At 37.5% G+C, this 27,604-nt stretch overlaps 1 protein-coding gene across 2 annotated transcripts in view; it reads right to left on the minus strand.

Annotated features, from left to right (window-relative positions):
* Positions 1-26,987, minus strand: part of LOC121297019 (hexokinase-2-like) — a 34,586-nt gene extending 7,599 nt beyond the window's left edge. Inside the window, exons 1-6 of one of the 2 annotated variants that reach the window (XM_041223032.1) lie at positions 26,852-26,987; positions 19,392-19,441; positions 12,571-12,648; positions 6,958-7,032; positions 6,293-6,446; positions 6,039-6,172 (exon numbers count right to left, since the gene is read on the minus strand). In XM_041223032.1, the coding sequence (XP_041078966.1) occupies positions 6,039-6,172; positions 6,293-6,446; positions 6,958-7,032; positions 12,571-12,648; positions 19,392-19,427 (477 nt within the window). In that variant the 5' untranslated portion in view covers positions 19,428-19,441; positions 26,852-26,987. The remainder of the gene's footprint in view (positions 1-6,038; positions 6,173-6,292; positions 6,447-6,957; positions 7,033-12,570; positions 12,649-19,391; positions 19,442-26,851) is intronic. The other variant, XM_041223033.1, reaches the window with a different exon arrangement.
* Positions 26,988-27,604: the final 617 nt, after the last annotated feature.

Genomic DNA, 27,604 nt, shown 5'->3' on the forward strand with positions numbered 1-27,604 from the left:
CAATATTGTTCCTATATTTAAAAAAGGGGAGATGCATCTGACCCAATCACTCATATGTAACATCATGGAAACTACAATAAGGACCAAAATGCTAAAACTTGGTATCCTTTTCGCTTTGCTGAGACGTGTGGTTTGGTTGTATAACACGAATTGTACTATATATATAAATCTTACCTATGATATTTACGTATTAGCATGGCTTAATAGCTATATATAGATAATATACTATATATATATATATATAATATATAATATATATATATATATATATATATATATATAGTAACAACATTATAGGATAAATGACCTGAACGGAGACATAAATCACTAAACTATGCAAATTTGCAGACAACTCAAAACTGGGAGGGGTCGCCAACTCCCAATCAGCACCTTTAATAGTACAAAGAGATTTAGACAAGATTCAAGCTTGGGCTGACACATGGCAGATGAAATATAATGCAAATAAATGCAAAGACTTGCACATAGGATGCAAAAACATGAAGGCAAGTACAACATGAACAATAACAAAATAGAGGAAGCTATGTATGAAAAGGACTTGGGGTAGTAGTGGTTGAAACTCTTAAGCCAAATAGAAGTAGAAGCTATAAAAAAAGAGAAATAATGTTAGGTTACATAGCCAAGGACAAAAATGTTTTGTGCATGCTTAAAATTATGACATACATACAAAAGGGAAATGCTCAGTGCATGTTGGAAAATGCACGTGCAAATCATAGGGCAACTCTACGCTTCTGCAGGAAGATGCTCCAGGGAATATGGAGATAGCTCCACTGCATCTCATTGACCTCTGAGATGCTCCAGGGAATATGGAGATAGCTCCTCAGCATCTCATTGACCTCTGAGATGCTCCAGGGAATATGGAGATAGCTCCTCAGCATCTCATTGACCTGTGAGTGTGTTCTCCAGACAGAGATAAGTCATGAAAAATTATGACATAGAGCATTTCTGTCATGTGTAGATGTGGCAATAACATAACAATGCAGTATGTCTTGGCCTTTAATGAGATATCTCGTTTATACAAAGAATGCATACATCAATAATATACTCTATATAGATATTTCATTGTGTTTTAAACACTTGCCTTTTAGGGAAAAAAACAGTGACGTCTCTGACGCCTCTCACCTGCATTTGTGTGGCTTAATTAGTTTACGAAGGGGTATAGTAAAAATAAATTCCATACCGTATTAGTTTGAATAAACACTGCACGGTTTATTTTAAATTGCTAAAAACAGCTGCGACGATTACTCAAGGGTGCCGGTAACTAGAGGTACAGTACTATGGTTTTTGAAAAGTGCAATTTTTTATGTTTCATTACTGAGAGACGCATTTATTCGAGGGTGGTGTCTATTATAAATCTGATCTCAAGGGCAGCGGTAATTCAAAGTAATACAGTATTTTATTTTAATGCGGTCAGTGTTTTCCCTGTCGCTTGTCACTCTTGCCAATTACAAATGTTTTTTGACAGTGACTAACAAAAAATCAGTCTAGGAATCAGTAGTGATGACTGCTTCCGTTTTTTAAATGTATTTATATGTATAATTTGTTTAATTTTTCAATAATTGTTTAATAGGATGTTCGTAGTTCAAACACAACCTCATAATATGACAGAGACAGATAAAGCAGAAGATCATACTACTGTAGTGCAATTATAGCAATGCAGCAAACAAAAGCATCGCCTGGCTTTACAAAAGGCTGCTGATATTTCTTAAACGATAACTTGACAAAACACAGCCGTACAAATGATCACGTTGCTGTTAAGCCATACTAATACAGCCAAATACGTCTCAGCAAAGATTAAAGGATGCGGTGTTTTAGCAATGTTCACTGCCTATAATATATCTTGCAAAGAACAGACCGAATTCAGACTAGTTATGTTCCAAAGTCAGGTAAGAAATGGAGTGTATGTAAAGGCTCAAACCAAAAAAAAAACTGTTAATTACTACAGGTACCCTAACTAGTAACACCAGCCTACAGTATAAATGTCCAAATTGTCATTTTAAACTGAACTTAGCAAGCAGCAAATGAGACAAACATGTAATCCATTTACAAACACGTAAGCGCAACATGGTCAAAAACATTTCTTTGTTTAACACATAAAAGACCAGGCATTCAAATATATTTTAATAAGGCACTATATAGTAACTCACCAAATAAATTTGCCATGGATTATCATTAAAAAATAAAGTTAAAATAAGCTACTGTGTATAGCAAATCCTCTCGTAAAAATAAATAAATAAATAAAATGGGCATTTTCTTTTTCCTATACCTTAACTGTTTAGATTTAAATATATCCATCATTATGATTATACGTGAGATGAATTAAAGGTTATTGGTCAAAATGTACATCATTTTGACACAGTGTACTGCAGTTAAATCAATAGGTTACTATAGTCTTATAATATAATAAACATACAGTGTTGAAATTGTTTGTACAGTAATGACTACTGAATTTCTCCAGTGACTACACTTTATAGAAAGGATTACTCAAGACACTTGTGACTACAAAAATATAAAACCCTGAATGCAGTCAGAATGCCACCACAGAACAGCAGAAACCGATGGGGATTTATACCTGCAGCCTATGTTGTTTTTACTAATAACAATTAATAACCTGGTGATTTTCAACATTTATTCATAACCACTTGCCTTAAATTAAACAAAAAACATCAAATTGATTAACAGGAATATTAACTAATGAGCCATTACTTGATTTATGGAGAACCTTTTTAATTCAAATATGGATTGATAATTCTGCATTATTGTCATTTGCTAATCTTAAAAAGAGTTTGTCTTCAGGCAGAATGTACCTATTTTGTGAAACAAGTTGTGTGTACAGTACTGTAGAGACTACATATTCCTTACAGAGAGGAAAGCAAACAGTTTTGCTCAAGGAATGTATAGCTAGAATAATTTTTTTCCACATTTTATCATCGTCTGCTATTCATGATGTACAATGATTGAGAAGGTTTAACAATGGTAATGAAAATCAATGCATAGTTGTAGATTAAGCAAGGGTGTTTAAAATATTAAAGGTGTCCCTATCAAAACCTTCACAGTTGTTTACACGCAGTATGCAGTATAATGCATTTGCGTTGCTGGATGTCAAAAGGAAAAAGAAAAAAAAAAGATTTTGTTGAAGTTTCTGTAGCCATGAGAACGATCTGTTGACTATCATGATCCCATTGCCTGTGTGAAAGTGTTATGACAGCATGGCATTATACTGGCATAGATTTCATGCTGTGAGCGTGACTGGGTATTTTTTACTTATTTTTTTAATGCCTGAGACAGCTCAGTAGCGGCATCTGTGTGTGAAAGGGGTATTGGACATGGTGGCAGGATTTCAAGCAACAGCCATGCAATGCCCCCTTCAGCCAAATCCAGATCCTATACTATTCTGATTCGCGGCACATTCACTTCATTTAAAAACTCCAGCCCACATTCAAATACACAGGTGCAATTTTCTACACTCTGCAGTTTTCTCCAAAATGGCTTCCAAGCTGTTTAGTTTTATCCAGAGTTGGGGTAACATGTAATGTAATCATATTACTTTTGTCAATAATGAGGTAACACATTACAATTTTTATGGTAGCAATATTAGCTTGTCTCTTTAGCGTTTCGCTGTTGTACACCTACATTGGTGGTCTTTTTTTTTTTTTTTCTTAAAGCCAAAGTACATTTCAGTTGTAACCCTAAATGTGAACTGCTTTTCAAACTGGAAGCACGATAAACTCCGCTGCAGCAGTCCATAAAGACGTAACTGCTATTTTCCTTGAACACTTGGAAACCCTGACGGCATACGTCATTTTATTTGAAATACAAATAATTGGACATTTCAAATTAGGAAGAAAATAATAAATAATTAAAAAATAAATAACTTTTTTTCAGTAACGTGCCCAACATGGGTTGTACCACAGCTCCACGTCTTCAGAAACAGCTGCAAAGCACGTTCTTGTTGCATCACGGTTTTCAAGTTGCTTGATGCCTTAAAGGACTTCTTCACCAAAAGGGATGCTAACTACACAAAAAATCTGTTCTAGAAATAGATAAGGTACTTAACAATCTGATTGCATCCAGTACAATTTAATTTGTCCTTGGGAAACTACCATTGCTAAGTCTCTTTTAGAGAATGTATTTTATATTATACTATAGTATTTTATACTATAGCTTTGCCGCATGTTATAGTACTGGAAAATATCTTAGATACAGAATGTCAGTTATGAAGCATTGCCTTATATGAACCAAAAATTAATGTTTGTTTCATTTACGGGAAACTACAAAGGAGTACCCATTGTAATTGCATGTAACTGAGTTTTACTGCTAAGTGATTTTGAAAGAATCTCTTCTATTTAATAGTATACACTATGGCCAAAAGTTTTGCATCACCTAGACTTTAAAGACACGATTTAAAAATCAAAAACTATCAAAGACAGAAAAAAAAGACAAGCACGTCATTCTGACTTTCTGTTTTGTGGAATATAATAAATGAGAACCAATACAGTGCGTTTTTTTCCCCTTCACTTTACAACGCCATTTCCATGTGTTTTATTTGAAGTGTTTAAAGTTATATTTCAGTTTTCGTTTTGCTTGTTCTGCTACAAAAAGGCACAAATAAACCTCATGCTATTACTTTATGAAAACGTGTCTACGGCCGCTGTTTACTGTGAAGAAAGCGCAATGGCAAGGAATGAAAAAAAATAGAAATACAATGCGGTGTCAATGACATGTACTGTTTATTTCAGGAATAAACAAAAACAACGTTTAACTTGAACTGCTGTTTGGCATCCTTTGTTGTGTAGTTAATTCACTGGGGTAAAGTAAGGCTTACACAATGTATTCTTTACTCCTGGGATATCTTTCTACTTTAATGTGTTACATATTGTAAGGTCTTGCTGTAAAATAGACACACACACAGGGGCCACGGCCACGCCCCCTGCCCCTGCTGCTATATATAGGATGCTATGTGTAAAAAAATAAATAAAAAAAAGTGTTATATTTTATTCTAGTCTTTTTTCCAAGATTTAACTTAAATCTTGTATTTTTCCCAAGATGTATAAATGTTGTGAAAATATATATTTTTTTAAATGTGTACATTCAGATAAAATTTATAAATCCTAAAATATTTTGCTAAATATTTAACTAAAACTTAAATCTCTTACCCAGATTTAACAGTTAGCTAAATATTTAACTGGCCAGCTAAATCTGGTGTTTGTATGTAAATGACCTTTGCCCGCTATGTGCTTTACATCAGCATTCACCCATTTCTTCTATCCTCACTCGCACGCATGTGGGGATAGCAATAGAATGAAAAACTTGCTGCTTGCATAGATTGAGCAGTCTCACGATAAAATTAATTCATATTTTTACACGGTTCTTGATTGATAGAGAGCAGCCCCTGTTTTACATATTACTATTCTCATACATTTGCATGTTTTAGGATTTACAAATTATATCTGAATGTACACATTTAAAAAAAAAAAAAAAATTATTTATTATCACAACATTTATAAATCTGGGGGAAAATACAAGGTTTAGTTAAATCTGGGAAAAAAGAAACCCCATAGCTATGCTGTCTCTGCCTTCGTTCAGAGCAATGATGGCTTTTATTACTTTTTGAAAAACAAACAAACATCCAAACCAATATTTAAATTACGAGAGAATATCCGATATGAAAAGCCTGTGTTCGTCCCAGCACTACTAATTACTCAAATGCTATTACTGTTTGTTTGGTCATGTTGTATGAATAAATCTTTACTGTTTAAAATAAAACTGAATAGCCTCAATTGCGAGATTTCTTTTATAACAACTTGAATCAAAGGCAACAGTCAATATATACGTTATAGCATATAAATCTGACGTTATTTTTAAAGGATAACATCATGAATGATGCATATACTATAATTAATACTAATTCCTTAATTAGATTATACATTTAACTACATACCCCGATGCATTTGAAGTAGCATATTGTTAATGCTATCAAACAATGTGTGTATGTGAACATTCTGAGAAGATAATAGTACCTGCATCACTGTGCCACGAGGAAGGTCATAGATTTTTTTCCCTTTCACCTTAGCTATCTTTCCAACTTCCAACAGTTCCACCAGCATCACCTGTACATTTCTACCTACATGCAGCACCAGGAAATCTCCATTCTCTGTGAAAATACAAAGGATTAATCAAGACCCACCAAACTCTTTCTTCCACCCAGCATCAAATTTGTACATGTGTAATAATGCTGATCATTTCACATAGCCCCAGAGGCAAACAGCCTTACCTGTGTGATCTGCTGTGTGCCTCACAAATGAGTGTATCATCTTGAGGGTGGGAGCAGAGTTGTTCTGCTTCTTCAGTCCCTTCTCCATGTCCTTGAGTAGGCGGGTAGAGATTTGACAAAGCTGTTGCTGGGAGAGTCTGAATGGCTGGAGAATCTAAAAAGGGAATGGATTCAGTGTCAAGAGATATGAGAAATCATGTCTTTCTATTACATACATACCACAATGTTTGTAATGAGATTCAGCTTTTATTAGGGAGCTGCCCTAAATCCCTTGTTTAGAAAGATTACAGAAGCAATTACCCTCCGTAGTACAAATTAAAATGGTGTGCTGCTTTTTTATGCGAAAAATTTGAAAAAGCAAGTCAACAAAGAAAAATTTATGATATATTCATAAGTGAAATGGAATTAATACACTGGGCTACAGTCAGACGATAAATGGGCTGAATGCGGCCAACGGGCTACAGCTTGTGTGTTCCTGCATTAGACCATTGCATTCTGGGAGATGTAGTTTTATGTCCCTCTGAACTACTGGACTACATCTCTGTCTCCACTGCATCTGCAGTGTTAAATGGGGTATATGTTCTTAGCACATTCGTGGACATATATATATATATATATATATATATATATATATATATATATAAATATGGTGTAATTATCTTTACCTTGTTGACAGGCCCGTTTATCTTGCCTTTTTCATCCAGGAGTCCACTGCTTCCATCGAAATTGAGAAACACTGGCTGATACACAGAATTATACAGATATTTAATTTCTATTTTTATGTCAATTTCCATCACACCACCTTTTCAACATAGTTTCAGATTTTGATGTGGTATGTTTTTCTGGGGGCATGTCAGTCTTTTGTTGGACCAAATCAACATACCAATATAACTGGAAATGCAAAGTTCCAGCCAGAGGACCAATGCTTCACACAATTGATCTTTTCCCCGGACCAACATGCATTGTAATGGAAAGTATACAGTAGGTGTACATTGTGTCGTTGACATTGGCGGGTGAGCAGGCCATCTACACATCCCTTCCAGCGCCAAATGAAGCTCAAATCCTGCATGTACAGTAGCCAAACTGCAACAGATTCCAGTGCACCTCTGCAAGTGATGATAGATGTTCTACAATAATTAAGCAAAATGCCACCCTGAGGTACAGATTAAAAACAGCCGTGTCCTAGAGGGAATGTACAGGGAGTTCCATGGGCTCTGGCACGCCAGATATCCACCCCCACAAACTTATAAGAAAATACAGATATATACATTTCAATATTGTTCCATGCTTGTTGTCTTATCTGTGTTCTTTGTTTTCCCATACTGTAAAATAATATATATATATATATATATATATATATATATATATATATATATATATATATATATATATATATATATTATTTTACAGTATGGGAAAACAAAGAACACAGATAAGACAACAAGCATGGAACAATACTTCAAGATATTCCACAGTTAAACATAATATTTATTAAAGCAGAAAAAAATAGCATTGTCACATACACCTATTTCCAGCAAGATGGTGCAACGGCCCACACAGCTAATTATTCCATTGCTTGGTTGCAAGAAGTGTTTGATGACCGAATTGAGACCCAAGGCCCTTGGCCTCCAAGGTCACCGCACCTGAATCCTTGCGACTATTATCTATATATACACAGTACTGTGCAAAAGTTTTAGGCAGATGTGAAAAAATGCTATAAAGTAAGAATGCATTCATAAATAGACATGTTAATAGTTTATATTTATCAATTAACAAAATGCAAAGTGAGTGAACAGAAGAAAAATCTACATCAAATCAATATTTGGTGTGACCACCCTTTGCCTTCAAAACAGCATCAATTCTTCTAGGTACACTTGCACACAGTTTTTGAAGGAACTCGGCAGGTAGGTTGGCACAAACATCTTGGAGAACTAACCACAGTTCTTCTGTGGATTTAGGCAGCCTCAGTTGCTTCTCTCTCTTCGTGTAATCCCAGAGAGACTCGATGATGTTGAGATCAGGGCTCTGTGGGGGCCATACCATCACTTCCAGGACTCCTTGTTCTTCTTTATGCTTAATGACTTTTGCTGTATGTTTGGGGTCATTGTCATGCTGCAGAATAAATCTGGGGCCAATCAGATGCCTCCCTGATGGTATTGCCTGATGGATAAGTATCTGCCTGTACTTCTCAGCATTGAGGAGACCATTAATTCTGACCAAATCCCCAACTCCATTTGCAGAAATGCAGCCCCAAACTTGCAAGGAACCTCCACCATGCTTCACTGTTGCCTGCAGAAACTCATTCGTGTACCGCTCTCCAGCCCTTCGTCGAACAAACTGCCTTCTGCTACAGCCAAATATTTCAAATTTTGACTCATCAGTCCAGAGCACCTGCTGCCATTTTTCTGCACCCCAGTTCCTGTGTTCTCGTGCATAGTTGAGTCGCTTGGGCTTCTGTCCACGTCGGAGGTATGGCTTTTTGGCCACAAGTCTTCCATGAAGGCCACTTCCATGGAAGACTTGCGAAGGGAAGTAAGCATGATGTGTCTCATCTGCTGCAGTAAGTTTCCTTGGCCGACTACTGCATCTACGGTCCTCAACGTTGACCATTTCTTTGTGCTTCTTCAAAAGAGCTTGGACAGCACATCTGGAAACCCCTGTCTGCCTTGAAATTTTTGCCTGGGAGAGACCTTGCTGATGCAGTATAACTACCTTGTGTCTTATTGCTGTGCTCAGCCTTGCCATGGTGTATGACTTTTGACAGTAAACTGTTTTCAGCAACCTCACCTTGTTAGCTGAGTTTGGCTGTTCCTCACCCAGTTATATTCCTCCTACACAGCTGTTTCTGTTTCAGTTAATTATTGTGTTTCAACCTACATATTGAATTGATGATCATTAGCACCTGTTTGGTATAATTGCTTAATCATACACCTGACTATATGCCTACAAAATCCCTGACTTTGTGCAAGTGTCCCTAGAAGAATTGATGCTGTTTTGAAGGCAAAGTGTGATCACACCAAATATGGATTTGATGTAGATTTTTCTTCTAGTCACTCACTTTGCATTTAGTTAATTGAGAAATATAAACTATTAACACATCTATTTTTGAAAGCATTCTTACTTTACAGCATTTCACACCTGCCTAAAACTTTTGCACAGTACTGTGTGTGTATAATTAATTAATATCAATAAAGCACTAGCTAATATGCATGCGCTTGAAAAAGTATATTAAAAGCTTTGCTTAACATACTAAAATGTTGCTTGCAACCTATTTCTTGCAGTTAACTTCTTTGCTTGATTATGAAGCTAGGGGTGTATTTTAGTGACCCAAGCTTTTCCAGACACAACATTTGTGAATCTAGTTGGGTAAAGTTACAGCCATGATTCTAACTTTACACAGTAAGCAAGGATAGCAATCATTGCCACAGCTGACACATGTAATTATACATTTTGTTGTTTTTTCTAATGTATGTTTATAAGTGTTAGGTGGTACTTCTAATCGAGTCGACTCTTTGCTGTGCGACTGAGCGATGGAAGTTGAGTATGTCAAACAAACAGTACAAGAGAAAGCACACTCTCAACTTGATTAGAGGAAGCCACCCAACACTTAAAGAATATCAGGAGTAAGGCTTTATTTTTTCATGGTAAAAATCAGCTTATTTCACTGAAAATACTTCAAGATATTCTACAATTAAACATAATATTTATTAAAGCAGAAAAAAATAGCATTGTCACATTTAAAATTGATCATTTTCTCTTAGTTATTACACAATCAAATGTTCTTGAATATTTAAATGCTTGCCTGAAAAACAGTAAATGCTAAATTGTAGAATATTTTGTTTATGTTCACCTTTTAAATACATTCTACAGGGTGTTTTATTTAAAAGTTTACCCAATAATAAATTAGAATAATGACATTAGAGTATTAGATGTCCTTTTCAAGATGTGTATGAATAGCTGGGAAACTAGTCATGTGACAGTTCATGACACTGTTAATGCACAACACTATGTTAGTGGCATATTGGAGCAATTCTTTTAAGAATTACCGCACGAGGAACAAACATACACCTATTTCCAGCAAGATGGTGCCCACACAGCTAATTATTCCATTGCTTGGTTGCAAGAAGCGTTTGATGACCGAATTGAGACCCAAGGCCCTTGGCCTCCAAGGTCACCGCACCTGAATCCTTGCGACTATTATCTGCGGGCTATTTAAAAGGACAATGTCTATTGTAATAACCCCACACACGGCTGAGGAACTAGAGAAACTTCACCAAGCCTATAACTCAGCAGCAACTGCAAGCGGTGTACCTGAACTTGATCCTACCATATCTGCAGTGTATACATGCCAATGGCGAACATTTTCAACACCTACTGTAGATGCGTTTACATATTTACATGTAAACATCAAGATGTATTTTTCTTAATTTCTTAATTAAGAAATTAAATTAAACTTAATTAAACTTCTAATTTATTATTGGGTATCAACTGGGTATCATCAAACAAAATAAAAACCTAAATACATGTAGAATTAACAGGAGACAAGCGAAAAGTCCCCTACTGGACAGAGCTGTCTTTAGCAGAAATATTAAATTGTGCAGCTCTATGCAGTGTGTTCAATCATTTACCAGAAGCAAACTAAACCTGCTGCCAGGTCTCTAATGCAGTGTAGCAGGTAATGCTGTATTAGTTAAGTATATTAACACTTTACATATTACATGGCAATGGGTCAATTTCACAGAAATCGTGAAATCTGTGATAACCATAAAAAAATACAGCCTTAACTCTAAAAAAAAAAAAAAAAAAAAAAAAAGACAAAAAGCTGGTGTTGCACTTACTGCCTGATTTTCACAAAGTGTATTTTTAGAGAGAAAATAGAGGCTGCAATGCATTTTCACTGCAAGTTTTTATTTATACTTTGCCACCTAATTATACGTCTTGATTTTCAACAGGGGCGGGTTCATTTCTTCTACTTGAAAAAAAAACTTTGCAACTCCTGCTTGTGTCTGATTTAATTGAAATGACAATTGATTTTCAGGTTCCTTAACAAGCCAGTTAGTCACATTTCAGTAGTTTGGACTTCCATTTAACTGGAAAAAAAACAGAGGAAGCGCACATGTAGTTGTGCCGGGGAAAAAAAGGAAAAAGACATTCTTAGCCACCCAAGTTGAGCCTTTGCTCGATATTTTACCACATAAAACTGTTCTTTTTCAGCAAAAGATCCGGAGTCACTGATAAATTTAAAATATGGAAGGACATAAACAAAAAAATAAATGTTCCATAACCCCCTAGTCTCTGTACGCTGCTTTGGCTAAAAGCATCAGCTAAATGACAATATTATTATTATTATTATTATTATTATTATTATTATTATTATTATTAAAGCTTGTCTATAGAAAAACGTATTTCAATATCACAATGTATTCTCTGATGCAATATTAATATTTCTGAATAAGGCACTGTTCTCCATGATAAATGAGTCGTGGCATGAGCCAGGGTACTTGGCATGCCTGGTCTTTCCCCAGCTGTTGTCTAGCACCTGTTGCATGAAAATGGCTACTGTAACCTTTACAGGTACAGGTATGGCGTGACTGTGGGCTGTTTGTGATTCTAAATCAGATTTAAGCAGATCACACAGCTATGTTATTGTGCCTATATCCATTCTGTATCTACGCATAACGTTTTTTAAGTTAGATCTGAGCTAAGTAAATGTCTGACTAGGACGAAATATTCTGGGTTTAGTGTAGGGTCGTTTTTCCCTCCTCCCTTCCCTCTTGTGCTGCAGTCTGAGAAATGGAAGCTTCGATATTGTCGATTACAGCTCAGTAGCCCTGCCAGCACTCGCAGTTTAAATAAGCCAGAGAGGGGTCATGTCTTAATTAGAGAGTATATTTTGGTGTACAAAGTGGGCACTTCCGTGTTTTGCACCTTTTGAAAATAAGGCGTTACTTGCAAAATAGAACCAATTATAAATTTCAATTGCTTAACAAGATGTAATGCCAGTGTATTTTCAAAAAAGCGCAAAGCCTAAAATTCTATTGCGCCACTGACTTATACGACTTTTGAAAATAGATTTCGCCACCTATCTGATGTCGCAAAGGCGTTTTGCAACCTGTTAACCAGTTTTTACAGAATCTGTTGTGGTTCAAACATTTATAGATTTTTGTCATTGACATTCTAATTGTGAGCGCTACATTCTCAGCAATATAAGTATTGTTCCAATGGAGATGTGGCATAATAAAAAAAGAAATATTGAAATATTATTCCATTAACTTTACCTCAGATTTGAGAGTACTTTCTTTCTTGTCTTTTTCATACAGGAAACAACTGCTACCACTGAAATCAGGATGCTCTACCTGATAAACAGAATGATACAGATACTGTATTGAATTTCTATTTTTATGTCCAATTTCATCAAACCCCCTTTTCAACATAGTTTCAAATGTTGAATGAACTAATGCCAGGATCCTGTCATTAAGCAGCAAAATCATTCTGATGTAAATTGTATTAAGCAATATTTAAAGTCTGAAGTATTGGTCACTTACCAGCAAGTCATAGATCTGTTGTCAATTGTGAACACACACTGGTGTGATTTGCCATGTTAGGTAAACATACTTCTTGTTAATTGTGTTTGATGCAAAAGCACATATGAATGATATTGCTTTGGTTTAAAACAGTAAAGAAAACTGAACAAAGTAAATTCTAAAGAAAATTCAATACATTCTTAATGTACCTAATTATTTCTGTATGAGGAAGAGAACCAAAATCTATAGCAATAAGTTTAGAATTGGTCATAAATGTAATAATTGAAGTAAGGGTGATAGGTTTAGGTACTCATAGCCAGCTCTCTGAGCTAGGGTGACTACAGTTACAAGCTATGAACTTAACTATGTATGGAATACTGCACTGTTTTTTCAGTGAGACAAAAAAAAATATATTTTTTTGGACAATGGTCATTATGAAACTTAGACTGGTTTAAAAACTAGATATGATTCATAAATTATCTGGCAGCTGTTTTTGACAGATAGCCTTGGGGAGTAATTGTATGTTTATTCCTCATTTTTCTATAATGTTTACTTGCTGTGTCAACCCCGGGTTCTCTGAAAGAGAAAATAGCCATCAACTAATGGGTATCACCATCAGGTGATAGGATTACGCTGAGCTTAATATAAAAGCTGCCTTTAGGCCTCCGTAGCTCCGACGTCAGCGAATCGCCCCTCAGGGGCTGAATGACTATGCAGAGCGTAGGAAGCCCAGCCTCTTTTGCTTCAGGCCGCAAGGGCTACTGAAGTGACCTCGCTGCTTGATGGCTGTTTTCTCTTTCAGAGAACCGGGGTTGCATCCACAACCTTACGTTCTCTTTCAATTCGAAAATAACCATCAACTAATGGGTACTGTGTACCAAAGCAGTCGCGAGGGAGACCGTGCGGCAGTAGGACAGGATCGGTCTACATGTAAAAAATATACACGGAACAGCGCCTCAGCGTGTGGTTCGAAAGACATATGTCCTAACACTGTTCTAGGAACAGAGGGTCTTTAACAGTACAATATCGTACCGGGGTACTCTTACCACATGGCTAACGCTGGACAGCATACTCAAAGAGTACAGCAGTCTAATCCAGACTAACACTAAGTGGTCTCTTCCACTGGTGTAATAGAGTCCAAGACCGAAGCTCCAAAAAGTGGAGCAGAAGAATCCAGCACATTCAGTCTACAGAACCTCATCAAAGTGTGTCGTAGCCCAGCTAGCAGCAGCACATATTTCAGACACGGACACCTCGAAAGAGGGCCCAGGTCGTCGCCATACCCCTGGTAGAATGCGCCTTCAATTGCCCCGGAGTGGAAAGGCCAGCAGATTCATAAGCCAGAGCAATGGCATCCACTATCCAATGGGACAGGCGCTGTTTAGACAATGCCTGACCCAGCGTCCTAGAAACACAGCACACAAACAACTGTTCAGTGTGTCTGACACCCCTTGTACGGTCAATATAGCACCTCAATGCCTGCACCAGGCAGAGCATGTGCAACCGTTGGTCCTCCAGAGAAGAGAAGGGAGGAGGATGGAATGCCATCAACTCCACAGATTGGTTCACGTGGAACGGGGATACTACTTTTGGCAAAAATGCAGAGTTTGGTTGCATGGAGAATCTAGACCCGTCTCCAGCGAAGCGAGTGAAAGAAGGGTGCACTGAAAGTGCATGCAGCTCACTCACCCGTTTTGCTGAAGCAATAGACAGAAAAAACGCAGTCTTTAAGGACATGAGCTTCAGATTCACAGTGTGGAGTGGCTCAAATGGGGTTTTTGTAAGGGCTTCCAGCACCACATCAAGGCGCCACAAGGGGAGGACACAGCCTCCTCGCACCCTTAAGAAATTGGGACACCAGGAAATGGTTTCCAGGTGATAACCCATCTATGCGCGTGTGACAAGCACATGCAGTGGCTTGCGAAAGTAATCACCCCCCTTGGCATTTTTCCTATTTTGTTGCCTTACAACCTGGAATTAAAATAGATTTTTTGGGGGTTTGTATCATTTGATTTACACAACATGTCTACCACTTTGAAGACGCAAAATATTTCTTATTGTAAAACAAACAAGAAATAAGACAAAAAAACAGAAAACTTGAGCGTGCATAAGTATTCACCCCCCCAAAGTCAATACTTTGTAGAGCCACCTTTTGCAGCAATTACAGCTGCAAGTCTCTTGGGGTATGTATCTATAAGCTTGGCACATCTAGCCACTGGGATTTTTGCCCATTCTTCAAGGCAAAACTGCTCCAGCTCCTTCAAGTTGGATGGGTTCCGCTGGTGTACAGCAATCTTTAAGTCATACCACAGATTCTCAATTGGAATGAGGTCTGGGCTTTGACTAGGCCATTCCAAGACATTTAAATGTTTCCCCTTAAACCACTCGAGTGTTGCTTTAGCAGTATGCTTACGGTCATTGTCCTGCTGGAAGCTGAACCTCCGTCCCAGTCTCAAATCTCTGGAAGACTGAAACAGGTTTCCCTCAAGAATTTCCCTGTATTTAGCGCCATCCATCATTCCTTCAATTCTGACCAGTTTCCCAGTCCCTGCCAATGAAAAACATCCCCACAGAATGATGCTGCCACCACCATGCTTCACTGTGGGGATGGTGTTCTCGGGGTGATGAAAGGTGTTGGGTTTGTGCCAGACATAGCGTTTTCTTTGATGGCCAAAAAGCTCAATTTTAGCCTCATCTGACCAGAGTACCTTCTTCCATATGTTTGGGGAGTCTCCCACATGCCTTTTGGTGAACACCAAACATGTTTGCTTGTTTTTTTCTTTAAGCAATGACTTTTTTCTGGCCACTCTTCCGTAAAGCCCAGCTCTGTGGAGTGCATGGCTTAAAGTGGTCCTATGGACAGATACTCCAATCTCCGCTGTGGAGCTTTGCAGCTCCTTCAGGGTTATCTTTGGTCTATTTGTTGCCTCTCTGATTAATGCCCTCCTTGCCTGGTCAGTGAGTTTTGGTGGGCGGCCCTCTTTTGCCAGGTTTGTTGTGGTGCCATATTCTTTCCATTTTTTAATAATGGCTTTAATGGTGCTCCGTGGGATGTTCAAAGTTTCGGATATTTTTTTATAACCCAACCCTGATCTGTACTTCTCCACAACTTTGTCCATGAGCTGTTTGGAGAGCTCCTTGGTCTTCATGGTGCCGCTTGCTTGGTGGTGCCCCTTGCTTAGTGGTGTTGCAGACTCTGGGGCCTTTCAGAACAGGTGTATATATACTGAGATCATGTGACAGATCATGTGACACTTAGATTGCACACAGGTGGACTTTATTTAACTAATTATGAGACGTCTGAAGGTAACTGGTTGCACCAGATCTTATTTAGAGGCTTTATAGCAAATGGGGTGAATACATATGTACGCACCACTTTTCCGTTATTTATTTTTTAGAATTTTTTTAAACAAGTTTTTTTTTCATTTCACTTCACCAATTTGGACAATTTTTTGTATGTCTATTACATGAAATTCAAACAAAAATCAATTTTAATTCCAGGTTGTAAGGCAACAAAATAGAAAAAATGCTAAGGGGGGTCAATACTTTCGCAAGCCACTGTACTGGCTTAACCGAGGAGAACCAGGAGGCCTGGGGCTCCTTGTCTCTGGGCCATTCCACCCGTAGACACTGAGCCGCTCGCTCAACCAAAGCCTCAAATGCTGGTCCTGGAGATACCTCCGGTTCCTGTTGCAGCTCGTCCACCGAGTTACAAGAAGGTCCCTCCTGCACAAGCTCGTCGTCACCAGACGCCTGCAGAGAGAGGATGTCCTCTTCATAGTCTGTGATGGCCTCAGGCTCAAGCTCTGGCTCAGGCTCAACAATCGGAATGGGCGGCCGGGGAACCGGCATGAGTGACAGTTGTCCCATCACCACCTCCATAAAACGACCAAATCTGGTCCGTGAGGGCCGAGATCCCGCTAGGCTGTTTGTCCCTAGGGGACCTGGGGCGCACACGCTTCCACGTGGGAGGTGAACACTCCTTAGGAGGGGAGCGTCAAAGCTGCCCCATGCTTCTGGTAGGTGAGCGAGAGCGTCGCCTGAGAGACGGGGAGGGTGACCTGGATAGTTGCAGTGGACAGGAGATGATGCTGTACCACCTGAAGGGGGAACAGACTCACAATAAGATCCCCTGCTAGAAGGAGATCCCCACTCCACTGCCCTGTTGGCTCTAGCCTTTAGGACCTGCCTCTGGAACTTCCCGCAGATAGCGCAGAATGCTATGTTGGACAGAGCCAAAGCAGCATGTTCTGGACCCAGGCATGAAACACAGAATTCATGTGGGTCCTCTGGGGGAATTTTTCGGCTACAAGAGCCTCATTCATGGAAACCCGGCATAGCGCACAGCACTTGCCCGGGTTGCATGGCTGGTACAAATGTACACAGGGCACAGGAGCAGGTATGCGCAAGAAATGCACGATAAGTGCATGGGCACAGAACAGATGTGCACTGATTAGTGCACGGGGTGCTCAGATGTGTGGGCGCACAGGCACCAATGTGCACAGAGAGCACACAAGCCACAGGTGCACAAACAGATGTACTGACACGGATGTGCACAGGTGTGCACGGAGCACAGGTGTGCAGGGGGTGCACGGGAACGGAAGTGTGCGGATACACAGAGGTGCACAGGTATGCATGGGGTGCACGGGCACAGATGTGCATGGGCACGGGTGTGCACGGAGCAGGCAAGGGTGTGCCCGGATCACAGGTGTGCACTGAGTGCACGGCACGGATGTGCCTTATATGCACGGGGTGCACGGGCACGGATGTGCACGGGTGTTCACGGGAAACAGGTGTGCTCGGTGCACGGGAGTGCACGGGTGCGCATGTCGCTGCGAGGGTGTGGTGAGACACACTTGCTGCTGAGTGTCTAGCAGGCTATTATCTAAATAAATCGCTGCTGTAGTGTTCCGTGTGGCCTTAATAATCAGAGTGTTGTAGAACAACAAATAGATTACGCTCAATCCTGATCAGCAGCTGAAAGCAGAAGAGGCTGGGCTTCCTACGCTCTGCATAGTCAATCAGCACCCGAGGGGCGGGGCGCTGACGTCAGAGCTACGGAGGCCTAAAGGCAGCTTTTATATTAAGATCAGCATAATATTAGCACATGACGGCGATGCCCATTAGTTGATGGCTATTTTCGAATTGAAAGAGAACTGAATTTAGCAGACATAAGTTGTCTTCATAAAAAAAGAGATTTTGTAGGTGTAGCAAACAATTATCTATATCAAAAAGTAAGTAGTTTCCCAAAAATAGCGTTATACGTCCCCACATGTTGTTACAACCGTTTAAATAACGTACCTGTCATTTTTTTTATTTACATTGTTAACATTCTGACAAATTTTTACACTTATAACTGTAAAGACTGTTTCAAAGCTCTTTTTAAAATATCCACTGTAGGAAGAGCGATTCATGGATCATGGATCGTTATTGCTGGTAACAATGTGGACAACAATCCTTACACTATCAGTGTACTAGAGTGGACATTTTGAAAAGAGCTTTGAAACAGACTTTAAAGTTATAAGTGAAAAAAGAATGAGAAAATGAGGGAAATGTAGAGAAATATTACATGACTATGTACACCAACTGGACTGTATGAGAGTGTATTTGTACCGTGAACTGTAATGTATGCTCTATAACCCATCATTTCAGAGTGTAAATAACAGAAAGTCAGTCTTTGTGAAATCAGGTTAACGGAAGTAGGTTGCTAAGGCAACAGCTACTTTTACACTTTGTGGTTAGGACTTCAAGAAGTGCAATGCAAGTCCTCCCGGTGACCTTGAGGGTGTGTGCTGACATGTGTGCTGCATTATTTTGTATAGAGATAAAGTTTAAATAATATGTGTGTGACTCCTGAATATTGGAATGAAATAAAAGAACAATATGTGTGTGTGTGTGTGTGTGTGTGTGTGTGTGTGTGTGTGTGTGTGTGTGTGTGTGTGTGTGTGTGTGTGTGTGTGTTTTCCTTACAAACTAGTAATTCGCTTAGCAAACTGATAAATGATATGTACCTTCCCCATGGTATTTTGTTGCCTTTTCTTGAATAAACTAGTTGTCCAGTCCTGATATGCAGATGTCTGATGACATCTAAACATTATTTAACATTTCAATAAAAATACATATTTACCTGGAGTACACAACCTTATTCTGTTCTGTTCAGAATCAATATAAACAAGATAAAGTTGTTCTGACCTGTTTTGCTATGGCAAGAACTGTGTAACATTATGAACCATTTGAAATTACAGTAAATTTAAGCTTGTTTTCAGACACACTGACATGAACAAAACAGAATGTAGTCTAAAAGATGGTATTGTTTTGTTACTGTGAGTAATTGTCCTTTTGAAGTTTTTTTTTTTTTTCCTTCTAAATAACATGAAAGGCAATGTATAACAAAGCTTTCTTGGGGGCACCGCTTCTCTTTGGGGGTGGGGCGGGGTTGGGGTATTTTTGCTGATAGAACTGTAAATCACCCAGGCAACCATTTGAGACCCCTGGACCAGTCTGACAACCAATGACAAGAAAAGTAAATAAATAAATCAATAAATAAATAAAAGGAATAAGTAAGATAAATTTACCATGCTTGCTGCCTTTATTTGATGAATGATGCTCATTTTGAAGGCAATTCCTGGTGATAGAAAGAAATAGTTCACATCAGTGTCTAGTTTCGATTTATTTTTTAACATTATAAATCGTGTATCAGAAATCAACCAATCGCAGTTAAATTTTTGCTAAAATTACTGTCCATAAACAGATGTCACCCTGTACATAAACACCACACCTTATTCAAATGTAAAAAAAAAAAAGACACATACCTGGTACATTTTGTGAAATGGATCATCCAATTTACTTCACTCTTTCTTTAAATTTTGATAAACTTTACATTCGTTTCTCAGAGAAAACATTATCGAAATCGCTACAGACTTAAACACATGGCTGAACTTTTTTTTTATCTCACTAATATTTTTAGTCATTTCAGGTATCATGCAATAATCATCATGTCAGTTCATGAAATGTACAGGGAAAAATAATAATAACATACAAATACACCATAAAATATGACATTAACACATTTGGAGAAAATAACTATATCAAATAATGTATCACACATTTATTTATTTATTTATTTCATTTATAGCCCACAGACATAACCTCTGTTTTATCTGAATTCAACAATAGGAAGTTTTGAGACATCCAGCACTTGATATCAGCAAGCCAAGCAGCAAATAACACCCCAATAACACCCCGACAGAAGTATCACCAGGTTTTAAAGACAAATACAGCTGGGTGTCATCCACATAGCAGTGGAAGCTCACACCATGTTTACTAATGATATCACCCAATGGTAACATATAGCAATGGACCCAGAATAGAACCTTGTGGAACACTGCAATCAACTTTGGTCAATTCTGATTTTTCTACCCCAATAGAGACAAACTGATACCTGTCAGATTGGTAAGACTGAAACCAGGATAAGACAAGGCCAGACAGTCCCACTAAGTATTTGTGTGGATTTAATAAGATGGAGTGGTCTACGGTGTCAAAAGCAGCACTTAGATCAAGAAGCATTAGAACTGATGGAAAGCCCAAGTCAGAGCTTATCAGTAGGTCATTTATAACTTTGACAAGGGCTGTCTCTGTACTACGTGCAGCACAAAATCCAGACTGAAATTCCTTAGATATACCATTGAGTTAAAAACTTTATGCAACCACCCTGTCTAAAACCTTGTCTAAGAATGGAAGATTGGAGATGGACCTGTAGTTATTAATGAGTTTAGGATCCAAGTTGTGTTTCTTGAGTGTTGGCTTTACTATAGCTACATTAAGTGCTCAGGGAACAATACTGGAAGAAAGAAAACTATTTATGATTTTTAAAATGTGGGTAATAATAACTCCAAGAGTGTTTAATAATTTTGTAGTAATGGGGTCAAGAGAACATGACATAGTTCTCATGTGATGAATCAGAGCTGTCAGCTCTTGAATGGTAATCAAAGAAAAGACTTCCATAGTAGCCTTAGAGGCACTAATAGGTAATACTGTGCAACAAGCCTCCTTAATAGAATAGGTTTGTGGAATCTGATTTCTAATGTGTAGTATTTTATTTTTAAAGTGATTTAAGAGTCATTACAGCTAGGACTAGAACCAGTATCAAGGGTGGAACTATTTGGGGAAGGATTAGTTAATTTATCAATTGTACAAAAAGAAATCTAGGTTTATTTTTATTAGTTTCAATTAAGTTAGAGTAATAAGTTGATCTGGCCAATGCCAGAGCCTTCCTATATTTAGCCAGGTGGTCCTTCCATATAGTGTAGTGAACATGCAGTTTCATTATCCGCCATCTCCATTCTAATTTCCGACCGTCATATTTCAATTTGCGAGTAGCATCACTGAACCATGGTGAGTTTTTTTTTAATAAACACCCTCTGAGATTTGACTGGCGCTACAATATCAAAGATACCAGTCAATGAGGTGTTGTAGGTATTCACCATCTCATCTAGAGATAAACCCTCCGGGATTGTTAATAAACCCAGTACATCAGAAAATTTACCAGCAGTTAAGGAATTAATATCCTGAGATGTAAATATACGTTCCATGGAATTTGTAGTTACTAGTGTGCTGACCTCAAAAAGAAATGGTGAGATCTGTAGTTAATACATCTTTAACAGCTAAACCACAAGAGATTGCCAGGTCTCGAGTATGACCATGATTGCATGTGGGACCTTTTACATGCTGGATATAATCTGAGGAATCCAGTAGCCTCATAAATTCCACAGAAGTGGAGTCAGATTCTGTATCAACATGTAGGTTAAAATCACCCAGAAAGGATCCTATCATAATGGACTGTCAATGAAGATAGCAAGTCACTAAATTCATGTAAAAATAACGGGTTTGACTCAGATGCTCGATAGATAATTACAATATGAACAGGTAGTGCACTATTTAGTGTTAATGTTAGCAGTTCAAAAGATGAATAACCTGGGACAGTAACCTGATTAATTCTATGTTCACTGTGGAAAATAGTAGCAAGTCCAACTCCCCGCCGAGTAGAACGAGCTTTCTGAAAAAAAGAATAGTAAGGTGGGGAAGCCTCAATCAGTGAGACATTGTCATTAGGTAAACGCGAAGTTTCAGTTAATGATACAATATCAATCCCATAATCCTGAATAAAATCACTAATTAACAGAGCCTTATTAGACAGATACCTGACATTAAATAAGCATAAACGTAGAAAAGTCCTGTCTAGTGCAAACGATTGAGCAGAGATAGTAGGAATTTGAGTAAGATAACTGGAACACACACCTCTATGATTACTCACTGGGAAGCGGGGGTAGCAGGAAGCTGTAACCTCAATATTGCATCTCTCTTTACCACCAAAGAAAATAACTTTACAGAGGAGTGAATCCTAATCATTTGTGTCATAGATGCAACCTAACACCTTGCATATGCTTTGGTCATATCCAATTATACAAAAAAAGTGGATGGAAATTAAACAGAAACCTTAACCATGAATGGTATATCCAATGGTTTTAACCCAACAATGTATACTACATGACATTTCATGTGATCATAATCGGGCATGATCCAAAAAAACACAAGGAACTTAAGTTGTATGCTCAGTAAAGATCTTTAACAAGATACAATTGGGACCAACTGGACTTACCAATTTTTAAATGTTTCCTTACATTCAAGTTTTAAAAAAGTTTTGGTTTTGATTACAACTGTTTTCTTTGTTTAAAAATCATACAAATACAAATTAAATAAAAATAACCCATCCAATAAACACTGAGACTGAAATAAATTGTTTTAAATATTTGCTCTTATTAAACAACATTCTGAAAGGGCACCGCCCGGCCCAGTCATCATACACTGTATCAATCATGGGTTTTCAATGCGGGTCAATTTACACGTGAAATGGTGATGCGCGTGCACATTCGGGAGAATGACACGGGAAAATCAGGTTTGTGTCCAAAAACAGCGGCCAAAGGGATAGGGTAAATCTCATTTACTTGTGTAAATGACGAAACGCACGGGAAAAACACGCCCAGTTTTGTATGTAAACCTGCATTTCACGTGTAAATGTTAATGAGCTTGTTTATTCTTAACTAGAAATATTGCAAGGGAGCTGGTCAGTTGTTACTGTGGATTCCAAGACGGCAGAAAGTAATGGCTGATGGGCGATTTTATGGTTAGCAGTGGTGTAGGTCATCTCAATAATTATTGTTTTTTGCTGTGTCTGGTCTGTCATGTTGTATACCTCTTGTGGGTTTACAATTTTCTATAAAACAACTTACCATGAACTGCGTTATGCCCTTGTTATACTATTAATAATTAGATGGTTAACTGGATGTTATGAGCCAGCTCGATCGCCCAAAACAGCGCAATAACATCCAACAAGTTGTTGATGCTCTCTCAGAACTGACCAAATAAAATTGCAAATCAACATATTAACTGTGCTTTATTTGTTTGCATCATTAATATTTGTAACTATATTTCAGTTTTTTATTTTTCTTAAAAATATTTCCCAACATAAAACCAATGTCACCTTACAATAATTGATTCTGAGTTTCAGCATTTAAAAATAAAATATCAAACAGAACGAAATTTCAATGTACCATTTGGAATTTGGTAATATGAGAGAATTGGTCAGGGGTCTGAATACTTTTGCAAGCCACTGTGTGTGCATGTGTGTGTGTGTGTGTGTATATATATATATATATATATATATATATACACACACACACACACATATCTATCTATATATATATATATATATATATATATATATATATATATATATATATATATATATATATATATATATAATATATATATATATATACATACACACACACACACACACACATATATATATATGACACCCAACTAATGACATTTGAAAAACAATTTACATATCAACTCCCACCTTTCCCATTCATTTGCATGACGTCGGGTGAAAAGCTTGGTTTACTCGAGTAAAATAAACTGAGTGAATGGAAACCCCAAAAAAGCATTTTACACAAGACATTTTTCTCGTGTTAAGTCACAAGTTAAAAAAAAGGAAATCTCATGAATGAGGCTGACAGAAATTAAGTATTCTCCTATTGAAGTAAATAATATTAATGAATTACAGAAACTACTTGGGGAATGTAATCAATGTACATTTGCAGAAATGTTGATGTTGTGAAATGTAAAAGGAGCATGTCATACATTGCTTCATAACAAAAGGGCTACTTTTAATATTTACCAGATCAAAGCGATCTCTGGAATTGGGTTAGAGGGGCTGGAGTTGTTTTTAAGAATTAATTAATAGGTGTTGTAGCTGTGAATTCTAACTGAAAACCAACTGATAAAGAATTAAATGTTTGTAATATCCTACTAATTAGAATTCATCTGGAAATTATATTAAATATTTACTGAGTCATATTTTCTCAAATATCCTGCTTTCTTATTTACATCATTTTCACTGAATATGAATATTATATCTGTATCAACATTGGAAAAAGTGGTAAACTATGCAGTACTGATTTTAACAATGGGACTTGGGAGCAAGAATGATGCTTGGGGTAAGCATGAGAGAGCACAAAAACACCAAAGTCAGTGACGCTTCAATAACCTCTTCCACTGCCAAAGGAAAAACAAGATCAGGAAAGTTACACATACAGAGACCTTTAGATGTTATGACTAGTTCAGCAAATCTGTACTAGACATGTTCCTAGACTCACATATTGCAAAGTATTCTGCAGAAAAGTCTAAGTCACACAAATAGTGAAAGCGTTTCTATTAGAATTTCAGCATAAATATTGCTTTAGAAATTCAGATTGCTTGACAACATGTGTTAAAAACAGTGGCTCATCCAGTTAAAGCACTGCCGCTGGGAGCGCAGGATGAGTCACACAGCTTGGACTGGAGAAGGAAAATACAAAAGAAGGAAAACACAAAAGTCAAAAAGTGCAAAGCGACATAAAGTTATACAGAGTCCCTTTATATCATTTTTAGTTAGTAATTATAGTTTTCTGTCTCAGCAGTTTGTCAGTCTGTGGCAGGGCTAGACGCCCTGCACGTGAAAAGGGGGCGGGGCAAAGCCCTGCGTTTTATTGTTTGATTTAAAATGTATAGTTTATTATTTAAAGAAAAATTTTATTTTAGAACGGGGTACCCCCGCCCCTGTGTATTTTGTATTTAGTATGTATATTTATAGGAAGTCAAAGCCGTATGTTTGTTATTGTTTAGCAGCGTGGATGGGGAAGAAGGGCAAGGCAGGGCAGAAAGAACTGGATTAATTTACTTGTACAAGGTTCAGTGAAGGTAATTGCTCAGCCTAACCTTGGCGTTCTTTTGTGTTTGACTTTGTTTTTGTTTGACTATTTTGTTCTGTGACCAGTGTTTTCTGTTCAAACTGTTTATTTATGTGTGTGTTTAAATAAACACTCTTTTGCATGGCAATACTGCCTTGTCTGTTTATGTTCCTGTATCTGGCCTGACGTCACCACACAGCCTTGTGACACAGACCCAGTCTGTTGTGTAGGGGTTGGTTGCCACAGTGCTCATAGCTATGAAACTAGATGGTGATACTGGCAGGTGATACTAACACTGAAATGTGTGTTCTATTGTCTGGAAGTCAAACATCTTGTAATTTGAGGTCAATTCCATCTAACATAAAGGTTAGCACATAACCTTTTTTTCATACACAAAGTAAAAAATGCATATCTTGTTATTTATGTTATAACTCTTAGTAGTATTGGAGTTTGTTTGAACTGGTTGATATGTTAAATAAAACCAGATACTGGCGTATCTTTTGGTGTAAAAACATTTTCCTACATTGCTATTATTCCCCACAAACTTTGCTTTTGTGACCAGGACAGTGATATTTCAAAATATCACTATTTCCAATGGGAAAACGGGCAAATTTGTATCTTTTCGTTCACATAAAGTCAGAAAAAACAACATATGAATCCAAATTAACATGTATTTATACTAAAGTAATACAAAAATGACTACAAAAGATTTAGAAGTGAGTAGTTTTTCGAGATTTACGATTATACTGTAAATTACCTATCAATATTCTTAACACATATTTTCCCTCACTGACACAACCGAAGCTGTTATTTATCTTTTCCCTCATTTACATAATCGAAAGCGAAACGATAGGCCTATGTATATCCTTACATTTTATATAGGCATATGCCTATATTAAGGAAGATTAAATAGTATGCTTTTCGTAAGTAAAGAGATGACAACATTTCATTTGATCAGAAAAGCAATACGATTTGATCCATGTCTCAGCCGATACTGTTGACTAAAAATAAACTCCAGCCAAGATCAGCAAAGAAATTAGCCTTCGTGAAATACGTTGTTAATTTAGATGATAATAAAGCTGATTAGTGGGCTTCATTTATTCACAATCAAAAGATTAAATATTTAACACATTTCATCACTTTTAATTGTAATAGTTTAATAGTAGAAAGTGGCGAAAAAGTTATTCACAATATTTCCATACTGTCCCAGTTTAAGGACTTAATCTGGTCACTTTAACCAATGAGAACTCAAATTGTATAACAGTGTTGGGAAGTGTTAAGTGTTTGAATTTAAGCACATTATGCCACGTTAAGCATTTCTCATAGTAAGCGTTTTATAATGTCCCTCCAGTTCTGCCATTATGATATTCTTATAATGGAGCATAACAGACTTGACTCCTTGTGGCTATGAAGGTCAGTTCTGTTCACAGAAACAGCGCCCTATGCAACAATGTTACTTTCACTTTTACTTACAGCCAGCTTACTAGAAAAGCAGAAATGGCAAAACATTTTAATACAAAAAAAAAAAAAAAAACTATAAAAGAATATTAATGTAGAATGTATTCAGTGCGATACAACTGCCTACTAAACTGCAAAATAATACGAGGTGTACGGAAGTACAGAATCAAAAGTGAAATTATTATTATTAAAGTCTCTTCTAGAATCTTATTTTCTTCTGTCTTAAGTACAAGACAGATGGACTGTCTGAAAAGTAAGTGAATTGGTATTCACATGCACTGTACCTGTTTCTGATCCGAACCGAAGCGCTCTTTTATCTAGTCGAGAAGATGCAACCACTCGCTAAATTAAAAGTCGTTTGGTTGAGGAGGATGTACCAGCAGACCAGACGCTCTAACGGTCTAGTTCCAACCCTGTAGTAAGTGCGCAGCTCCTATATCGAAGGTCGTAACCATAATGTGCTGGCGGAGTATTGCGACAGGAAGTTGATTTAGTACTCCCTCTGTGCTGGGCAGAAATAAATCCAATAACTAAACAAAAAGTCATGGAATTATGGTAAAATCAATGGGAAGACAATCATAATGGAAGGTTTTATTATGTTATGCAGCCAAAGGTTAGATAAGTGGTGAAACATTTAGAGGGGAATTGGACAGCGCGGAAGAGTAATGATCAGATTGAGAATTTGGACATACGGCATTCATTGAGAGCATCATTTTAGAATAGGGAAACATGTAGATGGATTATGTGGAGATTGTCAATGGTTGGAAACTGGACAACACTGTATTTCGGAATGTAGTAAATTCAAACAACAAAGAGAGGTCTTAATACATCAATTTAATGCATTAGAGGTGGATGATAAATGAATACAAAGCGTATTGATGGAGGGAAGAAGAATACAAAAAGGGAAAGAAAAACATAGAATACAATATATTCAGTCCACTGGAACAATGGCCCCAAGAGGGTCTAAAGAACGAAGTCTCCTGCATCGTACGCTTCAGCGGCGAAGTTAGGTTGATATTGGCTGTTCGGGTGGATAT

The sequence above is a fragment of the Polyodon spathula genome, chromosome 22 (genome assembly GCF_017654505.1).
Source record: "Polyodon spathula isolate WHYD16114869_AA chromosome 22, ASM1765450v1, whole genome shotgun sequence".
NCBI lineage: Eukaryota > Metazoa > Chordata > Actinopteri > Acipenseriformes > Polyodontidae > Polyodon > Polyodon spathula.